Source organism: Mixophyes fleayi, chromosome 5 (genome assembly GCF_038048845.1).
Source record: "Mixophyes fleayi isolate aMixFle1 chromosome 5, aMixFle1.hap1, whole genome shotgun sequence".
NCBI classification, from domain to species: Eukaryota; Metazoa; Chordata; class Amphibia; order Anura; family Limnodynastidae; genus Mixophyes; species Mixophyes fleayi.
Window position 1 is genome coordinate 22,513,681 of NC_134406.1, and position 26,391 is coordinate 22,540,071.

The 26,391-nt window shown below is 39.7% G+C and overlaps 1 protein-coding gene across 1 annotated transcript in view; it reads left to right on the forward strand.

Moving 5' to 3' along the window:
• CDK6 (cyclin dependent kinase 6) overlaps positions 1–26,391 on the forward strand; it is a 130,613-nt gene that overhangs the window by 25,067 nt on the left and 79,155 nt on the right. The window contains exon 3 of the mRNA XM_075211809.1: positions 25,032–25,167. Within this exon, the coding sequence (XP_075067910.1) occupies positions 25,032–25,167 (136 nt within the window). The remainder of the gene's footprint in view (positions 1–25,031; positions 25,168–26,391) is intronic.

A 26,391-nucleotide genomic window follows, 5' to 3' on the forward strand; every position in this document is an offset into this window, starting at 1 on the left:
ATTAGTATTATTACTATTATTACTATTTAACTAACAGTGTTGTCTGTAGCTTAAGTACCCTGAGCTCACTGGCCACTTAATCAATTGACAGGGAACTGTCAATTTATAAGAATAAACATAAAATATAAAAAAGTTATGGTAGTGTCCCTTTAAAAATGCACATGAGAAACCTAAGACAGTATGCATGCAGATGTTTCTACGTCCAATGCGTTCTGAACCAGTATTCATAACAATGCTGCCTATCACTTCACTGGGAACTAGTAACATTAGCAAGACAGTTTATGAATAATATTCATGAGCCTGATTAATATTCATGAGGTACTGTAAACTCATCGTATTATTGGCTGCATTCTCGTTGGACCAGCCCAAGAAATGACTGCTATTTGTAGGGGTGCACTTCACTTTGAGGTTCCAACCAAACACAATAATGCAGATTGGGGCACAGTTGTATATAATTGGGGAAAAGGCGTGTTTGTGATGGAGACATATACAATATTGTTTCACCATATTACCACTTTTTTTTTATTATGTATGATTAATGGAAAAAATATCTAGAAACGTGGTAAAAATACATTAATAAATAATATATTAATTTTAAATTAGAGGTAGAGTACACTTATTTCTTACCCTTTTTCCTTTTATATAGATGGTAGGTACATGGGGAAAATTAAACAGGTTGGGGCTATGAAACTCTAGTGCTGGGATGGTGGAATGTGAACGATTGTTACTTCATGAAAATATTATTCCTCCAAGTTTGTTTTAGGAGTGATGTAAGCACCGATTGTTGTTGTTTTTTTTTGTCTGAGTGTAATCAAATTTATTGTGGGCAGCGCTATATCCAGCCAGTAGAAAAACAGGGCATTTATTGTTCTCAGGTATAAATTAACTTGCAGCCAATCAGATCGTTATAATGGTCACAATAATAGACCGATCTGTTTCCAATCAGAGGAAAAGAATGTTCACAGGGACAGACCAATTATCATCCAGTTAGAGCATCAGAATGTTCATAGGGATAGATCAGCTTGCAGCCAATAAGAACATTAGAATGTTCACAAGGCTAAACTAACCTGAAACCAATCGGAGCATTAGAATGCTCACAGAGCTGGACTTACCTGCAGTCAATCAGAACATTAGGAGTGGTCACTGTTAAACAAAAAGCATGTTTTTACTGGCGTGTAAAGGAATAACTTGAGACGGCTCTGTAGATAGTTTATTTTAGTTAAGCTTGTATAGTATAGGTAGATAAGTTAGTTAGTAGTTAGCATAGAATATTAGTGTTTAATTAGGTGAGGTATAGGTTAGTTAAGTTAGAGTATAGTTTTTATAAGGTGTAGAGGCACAAGCTAGATTGGCACTCAGGTGGCTAATGTTCTTCGCGGGCCAGTGATCCAAACTGTTGGGTTGTTATAGTTATGTTTGTTAGTTATTTCAGTTAGTTAAGATCTGGGGTCTCATGCTGTATATAGCTCTGTTCTGCTGACCTCAAGATAAAATTGTGTTGTACCATAATGCTGGTGTCAGTCGAGATATCAAGTACATACATCCTGATTAATTAAGGAGAGCAAAGCAAAAAAAAAGGAGTAACTTTGCACCTTGGCAAAACTATGTTGCATTGGAGGGGTTGCAAATTTAACATTTTGGGGTAGGGCATTTCCTAGATAAACTTGAAATTTCAGTGCAAACATAAAGCTGTCAAGTATTTGTGTGCTACATAAATAAGCAGCCAGTATTTTCCTTATGTGCAAAATAATAAACTAATTTGCACCCCTTGCATTGTAACATGGTTTTGACCTGGAGCAAATTTACTCCTCTTCTTGTTTTGCTCTCCTTAATGAATTAGGTCCATAGTGTTTTTAATGCCGTGGAAACGGGTATGGGATGGAAGCAATTGGTTCCAATGAGCCCATACACACTACCACTTGTGCCTATGGTTGGGAAGAACTGCTGGACTCTACCTGTTCTAATCACTCACATTCACTGCAAGTGACCACAAGGTGGTCAATGGAGTGTCTTCCACTGATACACCCCTGTCCCCTGACCACATGTTTAACCACTACTTACACACTGTATGTTAAAAACTATCGTGTTTGACATTTGGTGTCATTGGCATTTTCTTAACACCAACGGGTATTGGCCGAAGGCAAAGGTCTACATTGCTATTTGTAAGAAACAAAAGACAAATATTTATGTGTGCGTGTGAAACAATCTTTTATATATAAGTGCACAAACTAGATTTGTTTTTTGTGCTCCAAGTTCCTTGATTTCTCGAAGAAGCATTTTCACTATAAAACTGTTGTTCAAATAGGGGTGGGGATTCGCAGTGCCTCCAAGGCTTTTAAGTGGCTTCTAGCAGGAACCTGTTAGTCAGGGGAAAATGCAGGATTTGTAGAGGGGGGTTTCCACACCACGCCACCAGTGGGCGTGACCAGCATGCATGGGGCGTGGCTCTAATTTTAGACAGTGCTTGGCTGCTCTCCAACTCTTCCTATCCCTATACTGTACATGGACAATGCTACATGCACTACTGTTAGGTGCACACAGCTCTCCCTTTTCAAGCAAAGCTGTGTGAAGCAGGGGCAGGGTCCAGCCACCTCAATTATACAATGCCCCAGGCTTGGACTCTACAGGGTGTAGGTGAAGGGTCCACTGCTTTGATTAGTGTTTGTCCATCTGCTACTATTCTTTACTCGTTGACGCAAATGTTAACAATGTGCTATACCCTTTTACTTGTTCTTTGGTTGTTGGTGCTTTGGAAAGCAAAAAAGGTAAAGGGGAGGTGTTTGCCATTAATTCGGCTCATATGGCCAATCAGATTCTAGCTAGTACATTCTCCACTTTTTCTTTTTAGAAGTTTTGATAAATCTTCCCCCTAATATTAACACCCATGTTTTTAATCCCTTAAGCAGATATCATCAGTAAAATCACTGTATCGAATATCTCATTCGTAATCACTCTGGAATACAGTGTTGGAGTACCTTGGTTGTACAGTATGTGTATGTCACAGCGTCAAGATACTGCAATGCAAAACAAACAAGTAGTTATGCACAGACAAGCATAGGCAGGCTAAATATGTCTTGTCATATAGCCAACACAGGAATATAGAGATTTAGTTGAATGAAAATGAAAGCGGTCTACTTTTACATTATGGTATCCTGCTAGTGTCCCAGAGCTCAGAGTAGCATTAATGAGATCATTAATGGCATTTCCAAACTTGTATGAACCTAGTTTCAGGCATCCTACACAGGATCTGAGCTTAGCTCCTCTCTTGTGTGTAGAGCTCACATTCACAAAATAAGAGTGAATTGGATACAAGAATCTTAATCTTAGTTTATCATCAAGTGCATAGTCCTGGGATTATGTGTACAATATATGAATGGATATTATTGTCTGTGTTAGTAACTTGAACAATATATCCAGACATGGATTGGGGCTGCTATGCAGTAAAATATGCACATTAAAAAATATGTACTTAATTGTCCCCGTTGCCTTCCCCAAGCTCTGCTGACAGTCCTGAGCAACAGTACAGTAAAATAAACTGCAAACTGTCCCAGTATGACAATAAAAGCACAAATACCACATAGCATAGAAAGCAGGGATTTACAAAGTAAAGTAAAAAAACTAAAACTGTATAAAAGCCCTTTGTTTGCTGAGTGGAAGTGTCCATGGAGAAATAGAACAGTACTGGGCTATGTACTTATTTGTACTCAGGTAGAGCCAGCGAGTATATCCTGAAGCTACTAGTAGGGCAGCATATATACTTTTCGCACAGACTTTTTCAGACATTTTGCAGCACTCATTTACAGAAAGGTAAAGCTTATAAATAGTTTACAGCTCTAACAAGAGTAAAAGAAAACACTTCAACTCATAATGCAACTTATCAGAAAACATAGCATTGTTTTCTGAAGTTTGTCTGAATGTTTTCCTCCCATCATGTAGAAATCAAGCAGTCACAAGTACTGTATGTAAGGCATAAGGAAATATCTGAAAAATGCATCATTTTTTTTTCAATCATTTCTATTTTATTGCATTTAACAAAGACACAACACCAGAACATATCATAAAGGTCTTGTAAATCACAATGACAATTAATACAGAAGATCCATATTGACAAAACAAGGAGATTGGATTATGTTAAAAAGGTATAACAATAGTATTTGTGTAGGTCTCCCACCAACATGCATCATTTGGTGGGAGATCTACACAAATAAGTATATACAATACTTCACCTTAACATAGAGGTCCAATGGAATGAATATCAATGGTATTGTATTCCTGTGTCTTCCAGAATCAAATTCAAATTACTCACCCTAACCTACAAAGCCCTCAACAACACCACCCTTGTATACATCTCAAATCTCATTTCTAAATAGTCTCCCTCCTGCCCTCTTAAATCTACCTCTGACCTGCGCCTTGTCTCGTCTCTGGTAACCGCCTCTCACTCCCACCTATAAGACTTCTCCCGTGCTGCTCCCCACTTATGGAATTCCCTACCATGCCCAATCAGACTCTCCCACAGTCTTCAAATCTTTAGACGCTCTTTGAAAACCTCTTTTTTAGAGGTGACCTTATCCCTGATAACACTATTCACACTAATGCACCCTCAAAACTATCCCAATCTCCACTCTAAGCCACACTCGCTCTCTTGCTCCAGCTGTGCCCTCTTCCACTTAGAATGTAAGCTCTGTAACTAGCAGGGTCCTTCATACACTTTGTTTTCATGTCTGCGTTTATTTTGTCTACCTTGTAAGGTCCCTGTTTTCTGTATGTACTATTTTCCCTACTGTACGGCGCTGCGGAACATCGTGTCCGAAAAAGTTTGTCCATTTTTGTACACCCTCAGCTATTTAGTAGGGGCACCGCAATGTAATATACTCCCATCGTTACCTGCCTGTTTGTTTGACAGCATGCATAGGACAGCACTGCTAGGCAAAGCAAACCAGACTGAATCTGGCTATACAAGTTGTTAGGAAAGTTGTTGGGTTGTCTGTGGTAGCTTCCACATTTACTACATCAGGCCTGGATGTCCTACAGTTCTCCCGGTGTTGCGAAACTACAAGTCCCAGCATACCCGTCCAGCTATCAGGTGGCTATCAGCTGGCAAAGCATGCTGGGATTTGTAGTAGCTGGTGAGCCACAGGTTATCCAGGCCTGTACTACATGGTCCGTGTGCCAGGAGTTTGAATCTCCCACTCTGCAATCTCTTGGCGCATCTGGAACAAGATTAGAATGTCGGCAACTTTGGACTCCAGAGAGGAGAGAATGGATAACTCCTTTAAGGGCAAACTTCGATGAGTTCTGTTGTATACAAAAATACATTTTACTAGCTATGATTGCCTCTGTTTTTTAATTCCATATGTTAAAATTTCACATAATAAAAATAATAATAAAAAATATCTAAACTGCTCCTTCATGATTCTTACCGACCTCTTCCAAAGACACAGTTAGTTTCTCAGTTAGGTGCTTGTATTTGTATAAATCATAAACATATGATTATAAAATTGTCCTCAGAAAGGAAACATACAAATTATGGTGTTTAACATGATTAGACGCAAGTTTAAATTTTAGCTTTCATTTTTGAGCGTATAATCAACATGTAAATGACAATTGCTTTAATTGGCCAGGAATAGCCAGTGATTTCCATTAACCCTTTCTCGGTAAGAGCACGGCATTTGCTATATAAAAGACAACATGTGTTGTTAATCAGAAGCAGATGTGTGTTTATTTGCAAGGTCTGGCGGGGATAGAGATGCAGTTGCTTATTGTTTAGTAGATGCAACATATTTAACTGTCAGCGATGTATAACAGGAGATCACAATATCTCCATCTGATTAGATCACAAGCGCCTGTACTCATTTTCTGTTACTGTTGTGATAAGAAGTATATATTCATTTTGTTTATATATTATATTCATTTCAAATCTATAAATGTGTATACTTGTATCTTAGTCAGACACATAATTCACTACACATAAAAGACACATCTGTCTTACAAATATAACACAATTGGGAGCATGTACATGTCATTCCCTGTATTTGCTTTCTATCTGCATTTGCAGGTCAGATATAATTGTGTAGCAATAAGGTGCGCTTATGAGGATTCGGCATTAGATAGAATCAATTTAACTTAATCACTCAATGACATCTCAAAACTCAGTAGAGGTGCAGAAGGTTTCAAAGATGTTGGACATTATTACACACTCCCATAGCACAGTGCCCCAGGAAATAGCTCCATGGTCCATGAAAAAGACTTACTATTGAAAGTATACTGTGGAGGCCAGATAAGCACCACTTCCAAGGTGGTGTGAAAAATCTGTCCATTTTATATACTTAAATTGGGTGCGCTTCGAAAAATGGTCAATCTGCATCGCTTCCAGTTCACTGGACTATTGCATCATGCAAAACAATTTTTAAAGTGCATTTCACTAGGATCTGAGCACCTTGCTATATTCAGTCTTTATCTCCTGCTCATCCGTGTGCACCTGGTTTATTCTAAGATCATCGCAATGATCACAGCGACAGGGGATAAGTGTTCTGATCTTGTGGGGGGCAGTGAGCTTATGTGATTGTGTTGGTGAGAACAGGGCTGTATTTGTTAGACCTTCGGAGGAGAAGGTTAACCAGCAGTACAGTAGTGATGTAAGGATCTTGTCACACTGATGCAGGAAGACTAGTATAGCACCTTTATATGAAATTAAGTCCTGCATCCAACTTGTTGTATCATTGTAGTTATACTGCGTTTTGCTTTACGCTTTGTCCATTCTAAGAAGCGTAAATTTTCTCCTTTCACAAGCTTGACACGCTAATCTGTACAAACAAATGCAACTGCACAGAAATGGATTCTAGAAAGCGCTGTAGTTTTCAAGATAACCTTTTCATATTGAAAGATTTAGAGGCTTATTAAAAGCCAGTTTTAAAAAATCATTTCAACCTGTTTGAGTTCATTACTGATACCTTAGTCATACGTTTCCACTGAAACATAAGTTTACTTTGTTTGTATTCATTTTTTATAGACCAAAAAATTGTAATTAGTTTTGGGGCTTTCGGTTGTACTTTCCCTTTAATAGGGTGATTCAAAGTTTTAGGAATGATTCAAAGCTGTCTTGATATTTGATGCAAACGTTGGTAGGCTTACTCAGATCTGGAGGTGGGCTGGGTTTTCTTTGACAGAAGCAGGAAGCCAAAAGCAAAAGCATATGATTTTTTTGGTGGCTCTAAACATCTACCATATATCACACTTGTCGCATAAAAATGGGTTTTATTGATTTTTCTAATGTCTTTAAACATCTGCTTTAAATGGCATTTACTTTCAAAGTGAGGAGGTTTCTAATATATTCTATTTATGTCAGGAGTTTTAGACATGGGTTTGTTAAAGTAAACTGGTTTAGATTGCCCACATTTTGTGGGCTTCATCAGAATTCAGCTTGTTGAATTGATAGGATGAGTGATGGTACTGGTTCCTGGTGATGGATTCTCAGTGATGTGACTAGTTTCTGGTGATGGATTCTTAGTGATGTCATTGGTTCCTGGTGATGGATTCTCAGTGATGTCACTGGTTCGTAGTGATGGATTCTTAGTGATGTCAATTGTTCCTGGTGATGGATTCTCATTGATGTCACTGGTTCCTGGTGATGGTCGTAGTGATGTCACTGGTTCCTGGTAATGGATTCTCAATGATGTCACTGGTTCCTGGTGATGGATTCTCAGTGATGTCACTGGTTTCTGGTGATAGATTCTCAGTGGTGTCACTGGTTCCTGGTGATGGATTCTTAGTGATGTCACTGGTTACTGGTGATGGCCGTAGTGATGTCACTGGTTCCTGCTGATAGATTCTCAATGATGTCACTGGTTCCTGGTGATGGATTCTCAATTATGTCACTGGTACCTGGTGATGAATTCTCAATGATGTCACTGGTTCCTAGTGATGGATTCTCAGTGATGTCACTGGTTACAGGTGATGGATTCGCAGTGATGTCACTGGTTCCTGGTGATGGATTCTCAGTGGTGTCACTGGTTCCTGGTGATGGCTCAGTGATGTCACTGGTTCCTAGTGATGAATTCTCAGTGACGTCACTGGTTCCTAGTGATGGATTTTCAGTGACGTCACTGGTTCCTAGTGAATTGATAGGGAGCAATATCAGTGACGTAACTGGTTCCTTTTTCTCAATTCTGTGGTGGATAAATAGATTTTAAAATTAAACTCTTGTTGCTTTCCAATTTACTAGATAGTAGCCCTGTTGGTAGAAATTTAGCTCTTCCAAAAGTGGATTGTCCTTGTCTCAAGCAAAAGAAAGAGACACATGGTAGTTTGTAGTGACTTCAGTATGGCACTAACACTTAAATAGTTCACACCACTGCTGGTACTGATAGTATTCCCTTATGTTATTGCAGTGAATACCATTTATTCATCCATTATATTTTGAAGTCCTTTTGAACTAGGTTCAGATCATCCTTTTTTCTTTATTCTTCATCCTCTGCTCTTTGTGTATCCTTATTTTAAAGTTGATTGGGATAGCACAACCTTTGGGCAGTAAGATCATCTGAAAGGGAGAGTGTCATGATGTGAGGAGGGGATTGGAGGCAAGCAGGAAGCCACAGGCTGAGAGTTCCATAGCGGAAGGTGCAGGGTCCCCCAACAGCTCAGAGGAATATGTCAAACCTTCATTGTAGACTAGAAGTATATGCGACATGTCACGTTATAAAAATGCTTCATGCTGCTCTATGACATATATGATGTTATTTTTATGCATATTTATTTAACTTTCTTTTTTACTTTTCAGCTTCTTTTTCCTAGAATTTGTACGTTATATTCTGTATATAAGGTACAAGTTCATTGCGTCTTAAAACTTCTGTCTGGTTCCTGGGTTTTAGGCTATGTAACAAACATTGTGTCTTCTGTGACATTTTGATTGCTCATTACTGCATATTTATGTACATTCTATATTATAGTTAAAGGTCTTTGCTGTTCACCAATATGATCTGGAGTTGGCTTAGTGACATAGAAAATGTAGATTGTAAGCTTGCGAGCAGCCTTCTCACCTCTTTGTCTGTGTTACCCAGTTTGTTTATTAGTTTACTATGTTTGTCCCCAATTGTAAGGCGCTACATAATATGTTGGCACTATATAAATAAATGATGATGATGACGATGATGATGAAATGTACGACCATTTAACCAGCACATGCATTGTCTCATTTTCTTCCTGTTTTCCTAACAGTGGTGAGAAAGAAAGAGTGACCAGGTATGAGAGCATTTTAGGACGATAAGGATGATCATTTATACCTTTATTCAAATTAGCAAAATATAAAACTATCTATAATATAAATGCTTAGTGGCGTGTGTTAGTCTGTCTGTGTGTGTGTGTGTGTGTGTGTGTGTGTGTGTAAAAAATAAAACCAAGCTGCAGCGCCACCTGCTGGGCGGAGTTATACACTGACCTACTAAATTCTTAGTGTGTGTGGGAAAAAAAAACTCAGAAAGGGCTGAAATTTGGTATACTAAGATGTTTTTAATTTGTTAACTTAATTTGTTAATTGTTAAAAGTGTTTATAAAGATTTAAAAAAAAAATATATATATTTCTTGAAGGAGAAGTGACAGTTGGGAGTGGTTGGTGGTTGCCGGGGGTGACAGTTGGGAGTGGTTGGTGGTTGCCGGGGGTGACAGTGGGGAGTAGTTGGTGGTTGCCGGGGTTTGACAGAGTGAGAGGAGTGTGATACTCAGGACCGCTGAGAGAGATCCCTGTGTCTGGATAGACATCTGGATAGATGTGGCGATGAAAATGAAGGATGAGGTGATGGAGAAGAATGATGAGGTGGTGACATGTGGACAAAACCACGTTAAAAAAAGGGCGCTTACGTCGGGAAGTAACACTCTTCCCCTGAGGAGGCCTGAGCTATGGCCCAAATGCATGACAAGAACCTTTTAACACCTTAAGTAGCTTGATTTGACTAGAATGCATGAGTATCATGCACGGGTTAACTTGTATATTCACAAGTTTCCATATCAGGGTTCTATACCTCCCAACTGTCCTGATTTTGGCGGGACAGTCTTGAATTTAGAACTCTGTCTCACCAGAGGAAATGTCTGTCCCGCGGGTAGAAACGTTGGGAGATATCTTCCGTTCACAGTTGAACGCATGCAGTACACCAGTGGTTAGCGGGGAATCGAGCTATCTAAGCAACAGTTTTGTGCTTTACAGCGCTAGCCAGCCCTCTAAGGGAGTGACAACGCCCCCTATCGTGACGTGGCCACGTTCCCTGTCCCGATTCCGGGGAGTAGAATTTTGGGAGGTACAGTGTTCCTATTTTAGAATTTCTTAGGCAGAAAGGCTTTTCCATATATGGTTTTTGAAGGCCTACCTCCTTGTGATTTTGGACAAAAATATTCTGCCAACCAGCTGGAGCAATTGAGTCTAAATTGTTTTTCCAAAGCTTTAAGAGGGTGACAGTTGTTGCACATTCAGTCTCTTACGATTGTACACCGGGATCTACATCAGTAAGTCACTGACATAATAAGGATTTCCTTTTGGGAAGATTTCCTAGAGAATCTGGTAGTTTTATCTGTTTGTTTTCATTCCACAACTTTGTTTCCCAGACAGAAGATTATTCCACGTTTCCTCATAATTTTTCTTGTGTTTATATGATTTATATATATGAGAATCAGGATATCAGTTTTGCATACTTATCTGTTAAATCTATTAGTATCACATATGCAAAAATAATGTCTGGACTTTGAACGGATTTGTAACCAAGTTCCCAGTGACGACGCTCAATGATTCAAGACCTGTTTAATATATTGCCCTGTAAGCTCACAAGCCCGAGTAGAAGGCTTTGTCTGCAGAGGCTCTAATTTCTGAACAGTCGGCATTTTGACAGACAAGCAGATTTTAGTAGCAAATGCAAATTAATTAATTCAGTAGATTTATAAGTAAAATTGATAGGCAGAAATAGTGCATACCAAATTTCTTTAAAAACCGACTTAATTAATAAAAATATATCTTATTCATAAGTCAAGTCCTTACAGTTTTCTGTCACCTGTCTTGTATCTGATAATCATCATCATCATCATTTATTTATATAGCGCCACTAATTCCGCAGCGCTGTACAGAGAACTCACTCACATCAGTCCCTGCACCATTGGAACTAACAGTCTAAATTCACTAACATACACACACGGGTCAATTTTGGTAGCAGCCAATTACCTACTAGTATGTTTTGGAAGGAAACCGGGGCACCCGGAGAAAACCCACACAAACACGGGGAGAACATGCAAACTCCACACAGATAAGGCCATGGTTGGGAATTGAACTCATGACCCCAGCGCTGTGAGGCAGAAGTGCTAACCACTTAGCCACCGTGCTGTCCATGAATAATGATAATGAATTTGTCTTAATTCCTTATCGCTGCCTGGTACCTAAGATAAACTCATAATACTCGGGGTGTGAGTCCTTGGAGCATGTGAGTACCTGTGAGAACATTGCTATCTATGGGAAAGGCGGCTTGCTATAGGTGAAGACCTCTTTTATCGGCGTGTTCTAATAAGAGTTATTTGGTACCCGGTGGGAGCCATAACAGCTTTGCCCTTCAACGTCTTTTCCAGACGTTGAGGTGAACTTGTAGCTTGGAGAATTTCAATAGTGAGGAGGGCTTATGTTGATTATTGGCACAAATGCCAGAGGTTGCCCCGTCTGAGTTCTGACAAATGGAGTAAGCCCTGTTTATTATGAGAATTCTCCAGACACATTTTGGTCCTTAGAGTACATTGAGATCATTAGTTAGGAACCCAATCTCTTTTATTAGTTAGGAGAATTTTGTCCAAAATAATAAACTATTGCAAATTTGTACCTTTGGTTCATCAATGTTTGCAAGAAAAGTCACAATGATAAGTCACATTGGAAAAATAAAGGCACTTTTCAATTATTAGTCGTGCTTAATGTACAAGAGTTTCTGCCTTAGCTACAATTTATTTTTATAAAATGAGTACAGCAACATAGACAAGGTCCTGTTTTGTTAGAAATATATAAAACATTTTTATATAAACAGTAGCATCATACAAACAAAATTTTGGGGGCTGGGTGGGGAACTTTGGTGGGGACTTTGAGAAAAGAGGGCAACTCAGGTGATAAAAGGAGAAAGTATATCATGGTGAAGTTTTAAGTGAGGGTAAAGCGTTGTCGGCTTTCTCTAAAGAGCCATGAGACCAAACTTTATTAAAGAGGTCCGATCTATCGTGAAGGCAGTAAGTGATCTTTTCCATGCATACAACATGCCAGATGCGGTTTTACTTACACTTTAGTCTTGTATAAATGTATTCTGTTGTGTCATGTGGAACAGTTCATATGGTCATCATGTAAATACTTGCTTGAGTTCACGTTGATAGACTAATTGTACAACCCCATCCCAGAGCATGTATGCTAAATTCTGGAGTACTGTTCTGGATTCCTAAAGTATACTTCTTCTAAAGTTCATCCTGGTACATTGATGTATTAGCACAATACATAGGATAGAGAGGTACCTGGTATTTGAACCTCAAGATTCTAAAGAACATTTGTTTTTTTTTGGGTTTTTTTAGAATCAACTCAATTTAATCAGTAACATAACACATAGCTCTCTATTAACTGAGCCATTCACAGTGGTGAAGTGGTTAGCACTTCTGCCTCACAGCACTGGGGTCATGAGTTCAATTCCCGACCATGGCCTTATCTGTGAGGAGTTTGTATGTTCTCCCTGTGTTTGCATGGGTTTCCTCCGGGTGCTACGGTTTCCTCCCACACTCCAAAAAAACATACTGGTAGGATAATTGGCTGCTATCAAAATTGACCCTAGTCTCTCCCTCTCTGTCTGTCCCCCTCTCTGTCTGTGTGTGTGTGTGTCGTAGGGAATTTAGTCTGTAAGCTCCAATGGGGCAGGGACTGATGTGAATGAGTTCTCTGTACAGCGCTGCGGAATTAGTGGCGCTATATAAATAAATGATGATGATGATTGTATATAGTGCAGTATTCTTGCTCAGAATTCTGGAAGTACAAATGTGTGAAAAATGCAATATGTTTATTAGCTCAAATAAAGTGTCCATACTTCTGTCACTTTAAATATGAAGAGACATTGAAGATTCTGAGGACAGTGGCATCTAACTTGGATGAATGCATTTCAAAACAATACCCGCCACCTGCAAATGTTAGAAATGTCGGAGTTTTGAGCCATAAAGATGCTTCTCATGCGCCACATTCTTCACCGACAGGTCACCTGAATGATCCGCTTAAAGAGGCGGGACGGGTAAAGGAAGTGGGTGGGTAAGGGCGTATTAGAGCAAATGCGACTAATGTAGACTGTGGGGTATATTTACTAAACGGCAGGTTTGAAAAAGTGGAGATGTTGCCTATAGCAACCAATCAGATTCTAGCTATCATTTTGTAGAATGCACTAAATAAATGATAACTAGAATCTGATTGGTTGCTATAGGCAACATCTCCACTTTTACAGACCCGCAGTTTAGTAAATCTAGCCCTGAGACTCTGACGCATATGCTGCTGCCAGGAGGTTCAAAATACCCGCGTAAGATGTCTTTTGGGGCTCTTTCTGTCTACATTTTAGACGGAAATTTCGTCCAGCTTTACGCGGGACCCTGAACGTTTGAACTCCAAGCGCTGTCTGGAGAATGACACGGCGGGTTCAAGTGAGACCACTTATAAACAGCGACAGGAGGGCAGATATTAGCTACACTCTAGAGAACCAGGTAGGCGGTTACCTCATCTCAAATGGGGTAACAGCGATCGGCCCAGGAAGAAATTGAAGAAGAGGACCACCCAGGGTGGGTGACATTTTATTGTACGGGAGCTGTAGACACCAAACAAGTTGCACCTTCTCCTACTCAAACCAACCACACGTCTTCCTACTTTACAGACCTCCTCTTAAACTTCTCCTTGGCTGACCTCAAAATCAACAACAGCTGTTGACATTAGGGGACTATGCTACACTTTTAATGGAGCAAGACTGATTACAGCTATGATGGGATTAGATTAGATGCTATGTTTTATATATTATTTGAGCTATGTGCTCTAGTATTTAGCTCTTATACTCTCTACAATGGCTTATATTCATATTCTGTTGTAGGCTTTTCGTTCCCCTTCATGTGAGCCTTGCAGAAGTCTAGCAAGCGAAGAGTTAAGCGAATCTGCTGGGTTCCCCAGAATGTTACTATTAGCTGCATGACTGCTTTTGTCTCTCTAGACTGAGTCAAGCGGTTGAAGGGACAGAAGTCTATCGTTATTTTTTTTTTCTCTCTCCGCATTTGATGTGGTCGTTTGCATACAGCTGCCGAATAGACAGTTACCTTTGAAAAGAACATTTGGCTAGTTTAATTTGATTAGGGAAAACCACCTCAATCATTTGTAGACTAAATGTGTTCTTATTTTCACTTGGCAGAAGGAGTTGGGAATGTACTGTTTACCATCACATACGCGGGGGAGCAATAAGGGGACAGAGCTAACTGCTTAAAGGTGCAGTTCCCCTTCTGCTTTTTTTTGAAGTTCACTTTTTCTTGATTTGGAATAAAATAATAGTTTGTGGGAGTCGCACCGCCGTTATTTTGAGTGGCTCACATTTAAAGCACACATCAAAAAACCCGGGTCAGACTGTACTCTGCGCTGTCCTAGCTGCGGGGTAAGCGAGCTCTCTGATTGGCTGCAGATGCGTCTGTGACATTACACTAGGGGCAAGTGGCCAAATACCTTCCAGCATTTGGATACGCAGATTGAAGCTGAAAAAGTATTAAATAAGGGAAAAGTAAATCAAGACAAAACGGAAAAAAAACCCTGTTGTGCTAGGTAGAGGGAGCATGGCGTGTGTATAATTTGCACCCCTTGCATTGTAACATGGTTTCTTCCACATCAAATGTACTCCTTTTTTTGCCTTGCTCTCCTTAATGATTCAGGCCCCGAATGTCGGTCCCGAATGTGGTGGAAATGTCCACCCTCGTTTCATCTTTAGCATCCTGGTAGATGGCAGCAGATTGTTATCAAGAATGTCTCGGTACATTTTTCCATTCATCGCTCCTTCAATTAAATGCAGTATGCCAGTACAGTGCAGATAAACACCATGATGTTCCCACCTCCAAACTTCACTGTTGGTATGGTGTTTTCTCCTTCATCCACTCTGGGGGACACTGCTACCACGGGGTTGTATGAGGGCGCATGGAGTTGGCACTTAAATAGGTAACAACTAAGTTTGCTGCTGACTCCTCCCCTCTGCAACCCCACAGACCTCAGTTTTGTTTAAGTGCCCAAGGAGTTGGGCTGTGTCAGTCCTGATCTGCAGTACTTGTTGCTTAGTTTAGGTTTTATTATTTTTCTTCTAGTAATGTTAGGTGAGAATAAGTGTTGATTAACATTTTTTTCCTCTTAGGTTTCTAATAGAACTATGTTCCATTTTTATTTAAAAAAAAAAAAAGACCAACAGAAGGATCTTTAGACTGTGAGCAGTGATAGCGCTATGCGGCTGTCACTACACTGTCCCAACGGGTCCGGCGCTGCCACAGGCAGAGAGCGCTGCACTCGGTTGATGATCCGCCATGTTGGGAGATGCCAAGTCCTCCGCTAAGGCGCGGGGGGGGAGGGGGCTTGGATCTCATAGAGCCCTAGGAAGGATTCTGAATGGGCATTGATACAGGAGCACAACGCAGTGCGGCAGTCTGAGCTGATAAAGGCTTCCTTTGGGCATTTGAACCATCAGACAGCGGGGAGTGAGTCAGAGACTCCCTGGCTGTCAGTGGTACGCTCCGGAGCGGGAGATATTCGCACCTTTTACTGTCATCGCAGTCGGACCTCAGAGGCACCTCAGGGAGCTCTACTGCTGCTGGCTTCTCCTCACAGTTCCTCCTTGTGTCAGCTAAGTACCCCATAGGGTATTAAAAAAAACAAAAAAAAACCCCACCAGTGCTGGAAGTGTAAAGGAGACCTCCCCCCTGCTGATTGGTACACTCCAAAGGCGGGAAAATTCAGCTACAGTTTACCTCAGAGAATCCATCTACTCCTGACTTCACTTCACTGACAATTGTGCCCCAGTTGTTTATGATGTAAGTCAGCAGAGTTTTATATATATATATATATATGTATTTGTTTATGTGCATACAAAAGGCATATAGGGTTATAACTAGACTCCATCTGCACTCAGGTGATTTTATACAATATCTTCCACTTTTACATTATAATTACCACAGATATTTATATTACTGTTTTGAGACTATTAGCCAGAGTCAGAACTAGTAATTATTTTACTGTATTTTTCTGTACGTTCCTTGCTGACTCCGGGAGTACGCAGAACCAGTTTACGTGCCGTTGAGAACAACGGCACGATGTGCTCAGTGTGCGCTTTAATGACTCAGGCCCTACAAGTCCACATAATGAATACTCATTATTATCAATGAGTCAGGCTCATTGTGTGTCTGCATAATATTTGACACAACTATACTCACAGCTACCATTACAATGTTTTTAGCCTCTTACCAGCGTGACCCCTTTTACAACTCCCCCCATAACCTACAATTTGTAGTGACTGACTTATTGCACTTACATCTGCACAGATGGGCATTAGAAAATGGAAAGGGGGTGTCCTCCACTGTTTGTGTAAATAAACAGATTTGCACACTGCTGGTGCCTCAGAGATGTCACTAGTTCTTAGTGCATCGGTTGGCTGCTTTGACATGAATTTCAGCTCACAAAATGGCCGCCTCTACTGTGTGTGTGGAGAATGACTATGAAAACAGTGTCATTAAATGTAGATGTAGTATAAAGGTATCTTTGCAATTTATCCTGTGAGCCAGGATATGTTAAATAAGAGAGTGTAGCCTATAAAACAAACAAGCTGAATACACAAACCACACCGGTGACTGATGTCACTATGACACCAGATGCAGATAAACATGTCAGCCATTTTGAAGTTAGCTCCTAAACTCTATGAACTCCCAAAAAGAATATGCAAAGCTCAAACTGAGTAATAAAACTTCATTATGGAAACACACACAGTGAGTGTTGTATACACAGCATAATTTATTTAATATAGTTGCACAGTATAATATGCCTTGCTGAGTTATATATGCACAGAATTATACCTCCAGCCTTATGGCTGCAATCTGTCAGACATACCTCTTTAAAAACTTTTTTTTTAGTCATTTATAACTTTTTAAATTTGGAACTCCCATTTCCAGATTGGTTTGGTTCCCTGTGACCCCCTTCCGTTTCACTGTGGGCGCACAAAGGTGAACTCCATCTGCTCACTGGGGCGCAACCTAGCAGTGTGTCTCAGTACCAATAGCAGCCACCCTGACCCTACAGCGTTAAATCAGGGACCCCCCCCCCCCCCCATTAAAATAAAAGTTTTCGTAAGTACTTTTTTGAAGCAGTTGTAGAAACTGTAATTACCCTTTAATTTATATGTGACTCCATTAGCTTGTTAGTATTAGACTTCTGCCACCTTAGACTGACAGGTAAGAAAACATGACTTCAGTAATGGAGACAGAAATGTAAAAGACACTTCAGTCTCTATAGATTTATTAGCTGCTTTTCTTTAACGCATAGAAGCCTACTCTCCTAGAATATCTGAGAGACTCCCGCATTTCTGGGAGACCTTCCCGGGAGAGCAGGGCAGGGCTTAATGATGCAAATATCGCGTCATCTTAACCCCGCCCCCTGCTGTAATTGGCCAAAATTGTGACAATAGTTTAGGGACGGGGCTAAAATGATGCGATTCGTCAAGCCCCCCCCCCCCCCCACACACACACACCTCCCCCTGGATCTCCCTGAAGCCAACGAGGAAAAGTTGGCAAGTATGCACTAGCCTCCCTTGTGCCATCTTCCTGATTACCTCACAGCTCTCCTGGATTTCTGGGTGAATGGGGAGACGAGGGAATACCATTTATATGCTAACAATATAGTGCACCAGGTCCTATATAGTAAAGCAAAACAATTAAATGAATCACAGGACCTGATACCTGGGGATTTATAACACAAGCAAAAATCCAAAAAACTTTAATAAAAGAGGACAAAAAAATGAAAGCAAGTCCATTTTTCATGTGATTTTTAATGTAATAGCAAACATGCTTCCAAAAAATATAAATGAATCCTTAGAGGGTTTTTGAGGTGTTACCCCCACAAAGTACCAATTTGTCGGGACTTTTTTAAATACTGTAAAACAGCACCGCTTTGCATCTCATGGACTGTTTTAAGGCGCTTGTATTGTTTACTACTAATTTCAAGCTCAATTGAATGGAAAATCCCATATTATAGCGCCTCACAGCTCACCACAGTGGTCAGTTTTCCGTGGCGGACGTGGATAATCCCTGGAACACAAACTGTCTGGTTTATCTGTTTGCTTGTGGTACTGAAGCTTAGCACTGGTTACATGCATCCTCACATTCGTAAACGTCCTTTGATGTAGCTGTGTGACTTTGACGTAGTATGCAATGATGACTGATGAAATTAATGGTGTGATTCACCTCAGTGTGCCTTTCCACACAAGCAATCCTTTCTGCTAATGACCCTATCACAGCTCCGAGCTCACATAGCGTCCTTCATTCTATTCTAACAGTGCTCTAAATACGTCTTATGTGTCATTAAAGAGCGATAATATTTTGGTCAAGTGATAAAACTAAATCGACCCTGTTGCAATTTGATCCTGAAGGACCTTGCTGGGAGAACGTTCCAAGTTCAGCAAATTTTAATATGTAACCTTCCTGGAACTGTGTAGTTGCCACTATCGGGAAATGGTATATAGGTACCTCTAAGAATTTATGACAATATTTAATAAGTCAATCAGATAGTTTTGTAAAACTCAAAATTTCCCAGGGCATCAATTTTACATTAAAATGTTTATCTCACATTTTACCAAAATTCAGACACCTGATGTGCTGATATTATACTCTTATAATAGTCTTACTCTCATATTATGCCCTTTTTCTAGTCTGCCTCTTCCACCCTCCCGCAGAACATCACCAATTATCTAGAGTTAGAAACTACTGATAGGTAAACGCGCTGTCTGCACATATACTGCTTGGATGGAGGAGGCAAATTAGTCTAATCAAGACAGTCGGCTCCTATAACTCAGTGGTGGGCAACAAACGGCCCTCCAAGCTTTCATCTGCGGCCCCCTACTCCTTTCTCCTTTATTGTCAGATTTGTTTGTTAGAGCTTGTAACACTTGTTTGAAACGACTGCTGATATGTTATTACAGATAGGTTTGATTAAAGCTTTTGCTTTAACCTATTACTGAGATTAAGGGTTAGAGGGCCACCCAGAAGGCCCCTGAGGTGTACCATGTTGTCTATCACTGATATAACTGCTTTATCTTATTTGCCATCCAAAAAAGCTATCAGATGGATTTCAAATATATGGGAGCACTAATAATACTGTTTTTATTTTATTTTGGTATTGATATGTTGCGTTACACTGATTTTGTTTAGATGTTTGAAAATCTATGCTTACTCTGAAAAACATAAGTTGGCCACTGCTTGCAGCCATATTTCTTTGCATGCAGGTTCACTAGTATTACCCTATAATCGCTACTGTACAGCACCAAAATGTATATCGAAGGAATGCAGGGCCGTAACTAGGGCTGTGCGATAGGGGCGACCGTCCAGGGAGCAACGCTGAAAGGGGGCGCATTTTAGGAATATTTTAGGTTAATTTGGTTAAAATTGAGGGCTAGGGGGACGGCATTTGTCTTTCTCACCCCGGGCGCTAGAATTCTAAGTTACGGCTCTGGAGGAATGTTCAAACGATATGAGATGGGGGACAGAGGGGATTGGATAGAGTTTGGCAGTGAATTATGTACATGTCATGCTTGTCTTTTGCTGGGAAGCTGCTACTTAACTTTTTGTCCTGTTCTTGTATTGATCTATTAGTGTAGGTATCTACCCTCCACATTACTGTCAGTACCTCCCTGATATCAGTGTCTCTCTATGCAGGACAGGGGTAGAGGATCACTAGGTAGGGCTGTATTTAGGACTGGCATTGCCTAGGTGTAGAGTGAATACTCTTCTGCCCAAGACTGGGAAATGGGTTTTGGATGACTTGGTGTCACTGGTTAGTACCTTCTTGTATATTTGACTAATTATGTTGCTTTATCATTCTATCTTCTGTGGTTTTCACCAAAACATACATATCTTCTAAGCAGGATTTTGCAACCTTGGATACGGCACAAAACTGCTCCTTGGATACTATTGTTTACAGTACAAACACTAGAGTTGTCTCGTATCACAGGGCAAAATTAGTAATTAAACTAAAATAAACAACTTTGCTTAAATGATATAAAGGCTACACAATTACACTTATTGTGTATTCTATATACACCAGCACATCTTATGGAGATGATTGGTCTGATTTAATCCGTGTTGCCCTTGCACATATTTTCCTATGCATTTGCATATCTTTCTCCCTGTTAGCGTTCAGTTTCCTGCCCTCCAGTAACCTCTATTTGTAAGGTGGAGTTCAGTGAAGAAGTGGAGAGGAGCTACTATCAGCCAGTATAACAGGGTGATAGCGTTTTGGAAACCTGTCCTGAAATGAGCACAGAGAGGGAGGTAAGTGAATTACCACTAGCCACCAGGGGGTAAATTTATTTAACTGAGGGTTTGAAAAAGTGGAGCTGTTGCCTGTAGTAACCAATCAGATTCTAGGGCCTGATTCATTAAGGATCTTAACTTAAGAAGCTTCTTATTTAAGTCTCCTGGACAAAACCATGTTACAATGCAAGGGGTGCAAATTAGTTTTCTGTTTTGCACATAAGTTAAAAACTGACTGTTTTTTCATGTAGCACTAAACTAATTTGCAACCCTTGCATTGTAACATGGTTTTGTCCAGGATACTTAAATAAGAACTTTCTTAAGTTAAGATCCTTAATGAATCAGGCCCCTAGTTATCATTTATTTAGTACATTCTACAAATTGACAGCTAGAATCTGATTGGTTGTTATAGGCAACATCTCCACTTTCAAAACTGCAGCTTGATACATTTACCCCCAGGACTCTGTATTGCACACTGACCAACAGAGACTGGGGTCTGTAGTGTATGCTGGCACCAGAGATTAAACTCTATAGGGCACAAGATCTAGGCTCTGAAGTCTACATCAGAACCCAGGAACTGGTATTATGCACTGAACATCAGGGAATGGGCTCTGTCCTGTACACTGGCCACACTCACTCTGTGTAAGTCACACATAAATAAGCTACATACATATCCTGGACCAGACATCCGGAAGATGTATTGTATGACAGGTGAATATATACATTGTCCTTGCATAATAATGCATTCAAGCCAAATAGGGGAAGTTTTATTTTGTGCCATAGGACAGTGGCATTGCTCAAAGCGTTGTATTTCAACAAGGGCCCTATCTGTGTGGAGATTGTATGTTCTCCCCGTGTTTGTGTGTGGTTCCAACCACACTCCAAAGACATAGTGAGAAGTTATTTGGCTTCTGACAAGAATTAACCAGTGTGTGGTAGTCAATATAGATCGTAAGCTCCACTGGTGCAAGGACTGATATGAATGATTAAATATTTTCTATAAAAGTGTTTTATAGTACATAGGCGATTTAAAAGTAACTGTTAATAATAATAGTAATAATAATAATAATAATAATAATAATAATAATAAGAAGAAGAAGAAGAAGAAATAGCAAAATATAGTTTTAGACATTTGTACTTTGAAATGCAATATCTGGGTTAGAGAATCCATCTATCACAGCGTATACTTCTGTTACCCCTGGAATAAATGCTGTGATTTATATGTATACTTTATAGCAGAGAAATCCTTTTTTTTTAAACATATGTACTCTGCATCGGTAGTTTTGCCAGTGTGCTAAATACCTGGCAAGAAAGGTGTTTTTGAAAAATTTAAAGTAAATTTAGGTCACCACAAAGGAATCATACAGAGGGGAATATTTTACACTGTTTATACTTCAGTGTTCAGACCTGCCTGCTTCCTCTTTATTTGCATGTGTTAGGTTATAGGCGGTCCTTCTGCATTCCATGTTGATTTTATATAAATATATTTATTGCAGGTTACTAACCTACAGCCAACCGTCAGCAAATGATGACTTTTTAGAGATTTTTTTTTCCAATCTTGTTTTTTTTTAGAGATTTTTTTTAATTATCAAACAACATCCTTGGTTTATTCCTGTGTTCCATATGGATGGGTCATGGTGACCCTCAAAAAATAATTTATAGTCAGATCTTACGTCACCGTAAGTTGTTCTCATGGCTTTTCTGATGGTCTTGAACTACTTGGAACGTGTCTAGTGGTTGTAGTGGGGGAGAGTAAAGTCATATTGGGAGGTGTTTTGTGTGAGAGAGAAACTACTTGTGGGGAAATTATGTTTTGTTTTAGAGAAACTAGAATGAAAAATAAGAAGATATAATGAAATATGTTAAATCTAACAGAACGTTTTTACTTTACATGGAAAACATAACTAGAATTACAAGATCTTTATTACAACTCTGCAAATGTAGCAAGTGGGCCAGAACTAATCAGGAGCCAGACCTGTGCACGGGGCCATACTGTTATAATAGATTAGTACAAGGGGCAATTTGCCTTACAGTTTATTCATCTAGAAAGCACCTTCTCTGCAAAGGAGCAACTTCCTGTCTTGTAGAGAGGTAATTGCGCCCTCCTTGTGAAATAATGCTGCAGTAACACACAGATACACAACAACATTACTTTAAAGCAGAGATATACGCAGACAGTACACATAATGACACTGTGCTAACACAGAAACACACAATTTGTCTCTCAATGTTTATCTCTCTACCATTCTAGTACTCAAAATAATAACACTATTCATTAAGTCTTGTCTTCTTGCAGGTGCTGTGCTTTGCCCCACTTACTCATGGGTGCTGTGTCTTGCTCCACCCATTTGCAGAAGCCATGTTAAGCCCTGCCCACTCACAGATGCATCTTAAAACCTGCCAAGTTGTGAGTTCACCACTAAGCCCCACACACTCACTGATGCCATGCTAAGCTCCACCCAATCATTTGGTGTCGCTCTAAGCCCTGTTCACTCACTGGTGTGTGCTAAAACCCACCCACTCTGTTGGTGCCCGCAGTGGGATTAGTCCAAAAGTGGGGCTGCAAGGGAAACTCGTGCTGCTTTATGTGTAAGATTATGTTTTTTGTTCATATAACATTAGTTTATTGAGGTGTTTGGCGAGATCAGGAAATGGTAGAGGAAGTAGTATGTGTTTTGGTTGGAAGGGGAGGTCATGGTGGTTAAGGAAATGACAAGATTTTGAGCCTCTGACCAGAATCTTTGTATGACTAGACAGGACCACCAAATACTATACGGATACGCAGAAAGGAGCTATTTTTGTGACAGCCTCTCCTGCAAAGATCAGAGGTATTAGGGTACAATTTTTGAAGCCTGATCGAAAAGCAGTTACCATCGGTACAAAAGATTATTTGCATTTTCTACATGTCTGACCAGTCTTCAGTATCTAGGCCCTTGCCAACGTTTATTCCCCAATTCTTTTAATGGGGGAATTTTTGAGATTCGCTCATTGTCATCATTAAGCTATATAATGAGGTTTGTTTGTTTTTTTAAAATTTGCAGTAGTTTTTATCCACCACATAACATTGCTGTTCTATGATACTTTAGGGATGACTTTTTATCATATCATTTTATAAGTCAAAGTGTATTAATAAGCAAACTCTATTATCCAGGTATGTTGCCATAAATAAGAATGTCTCTCGCAGTTCATTGGAATATTACTCCAGACATATTTATAGCAGGTGTTCCACTACTTTCCCACTCATTCGGATGATTATCACCCACCCTAAAGGCTGGAGAATCTAACAATTTGGCAATTTCCCTCTTCTGACACATTGAGCATTAGTTTGACATTTCTTCTGCCATCGCTTGCAGGAGATTCAGCCGTCGGACTGGTGTCTCCCAACTTCGAAATTCAAAGTATTTCCGTTTTGCTAAGTCACAGACGGATGTTATGTGCACATTTTCTTCTAATTTTAGTACAAAAACTATTGTTCTACATGCTGAACATACTGGTTACATTATTTGGCAAGTATAATACTATTTTCTACCTACAGGCAGTATTTCAGGTAGATAAGCACACTGATAGTTACAGTGCTTCGGTCAATCAATCATCAGTTTACTAGGAACTAGTGACTAGGATTACTGAGGCACTTGTCCCTAGTGAATTGATTGGCTGAATATTGGTGCAGCCCCCAAAAATGGCTGCCTCCAGTAGATAAATGACGGGTCCATTATCAGGTGCAATGACTGGCCAGAGTCACAGCAGGAAACATGTACTGATTACCGACACCGCGTGTCTGTAGGTACATAATGGGGCAGTTCATGCTTGTGTGCATGATCTATGTCTTACCTTACACATAAAGTAAGACATATCTCAGGGCATAAAGCCGTGATATCATCTTCAGACTGTGTTTGTATCTAAGTCATTGAGGAGAGTAACTTTACACCTGGACAAAACCATGTTGCATTGGAGGGGAGGTAAATTTAAAATATGGGGATAGATTTATAGTTGGGATAGGGCATGTCTTAGATCAACTTTAAATTTCAGTGTAAAAATAAAGCTATCAAGTATTTGTGTGCTAGTTGAAAAAAATGTAACTTATGTGCAAAATAATAAACTTATTTGCACCCCTTGCATTGTAACATGGTTTGTCCAGGAGCAAACTTACTCCTTTTTTTTGGCTTTGCTCTCCTTAATGACTCAGGCCCATAGGCTGTAGAGTGTATAGAAAGTGTTTCATACTTTGAAGGTAGTTTATGAATCTGTATAAGAGTTTAATACTAAATAAAACGGTTTCAAAGATACATATTAGCATTGTGTCATTATTAGTCTTTTTGCTTTATTTTATACATATAATCAATGTTGGTTATTATTAAATGTTACAATTACGCCTTGCCTAGAACAGCAGCAATTTCTGTGTTTTTATGCCCTTTTATAGGTTAGTAAGATGTATACAATATCTCAATTCTTCGTTATTGACAGATTTCCTCCTTCTCCAACAGATTATTTGATGTATGTACTGTTTCACGGACAGACAGAGAGACAAAGCTAACATTGGTTTTCGAACATGTCGACCAAGATTTGTCAACTTACTTGGATAAAATGCCAGATCCTGGAGTTCCTCCTGAAACAATAAAGGTATATATCTATACATGTAAAGGTGATACGTATGTCTGATGTGTCAATGATACCGCTAGTCCTTTGGAAGTGAAGTAGTAGTTATTAAATATTGTCCTAGCCCACAAAATGATTGCTGCCACTGTGTGTCGGTGATGAATATACTGACAATGTGACATTTGTAAATAGGACATGAGAATCCCAAATAGAGAATGCTGGCGAAAAAAGACATTTATTTCTAAAAATGATACTTGTGGGATATTCTTTTAAATTTTTAGTGAGTTTGTCTTTGCCAGATAAAATTTACATTGTTTGCTTTAAAACATCAAATTAGGGTTTGTTGGTATGCATGTGTGATCAAAGCAGAAAGGAACAGTTGTAATTATATCTTCACTCAAGTGGTGGAGGCCATTTTTCTTTTCGAACTACTGCAGTTCCTACAGTCTCCTCTCTCATTTGTATATGGGTTGGCTCTGAACAGGAAATGCTGATATTGAGAGGAGGGGCAAAATTTTAAGTAGGATCCGTTTTTCTTCTAGGGGTAAATGTATAAAGGAAAAGTGTAGGTGTTGCCCGTAGCAACCAGGCAGATCCTAGCTGTTATTTATCTCTTACATTCTAGAACATGATAGCAATAATCTGATTGGTTGCTATGGGCAACACCTCCACTCTTTCTCTTTACCCCTAGGGTCTGATTTTTCAAGGATTCGCCTTGGTGCACTTTTTTTAAAAAGAAAAACTAAAATGGCCATAAAGACTCGTAGGGGCGTATTCAATTGTTCCTCCGGCCGCCGGAAAAAGAAGCGCTCTAAAACTATTACCATTTATATGGTAATATTGCGCACGAAAACCGTTAATACGGTAGTTTACTCGCTGAATTTCATCTCGCAGCTCAGGGAGCTGCGAGATGAAATTCAGCGAGTAATTACCGTATAAACGGTAATAGTTTTAGAGCGCTTGTTTTTCCGGCGGCCGGAGGAACAATTGAATACGCCCCAAAGGGTCTATTTTGTAAATATCAGTCACGTTCTATCTGTTACTATTAGTTATATACAATCAGTAGCTGAATCTAATGGTAGGTGTATCTGCAGATCACCCTCTCCAGTGGAAGGGGGATTTTGGACAGTACTTTGCATACGTTCAGCCCCTATTTCCACATTATCTGCCCTACTTTTGTGGATTTGGCATGCAGTGGTGATCTGCTGTCTCCCACTGACGCAGTGCAAAAGACAATTTAGTGGAAAC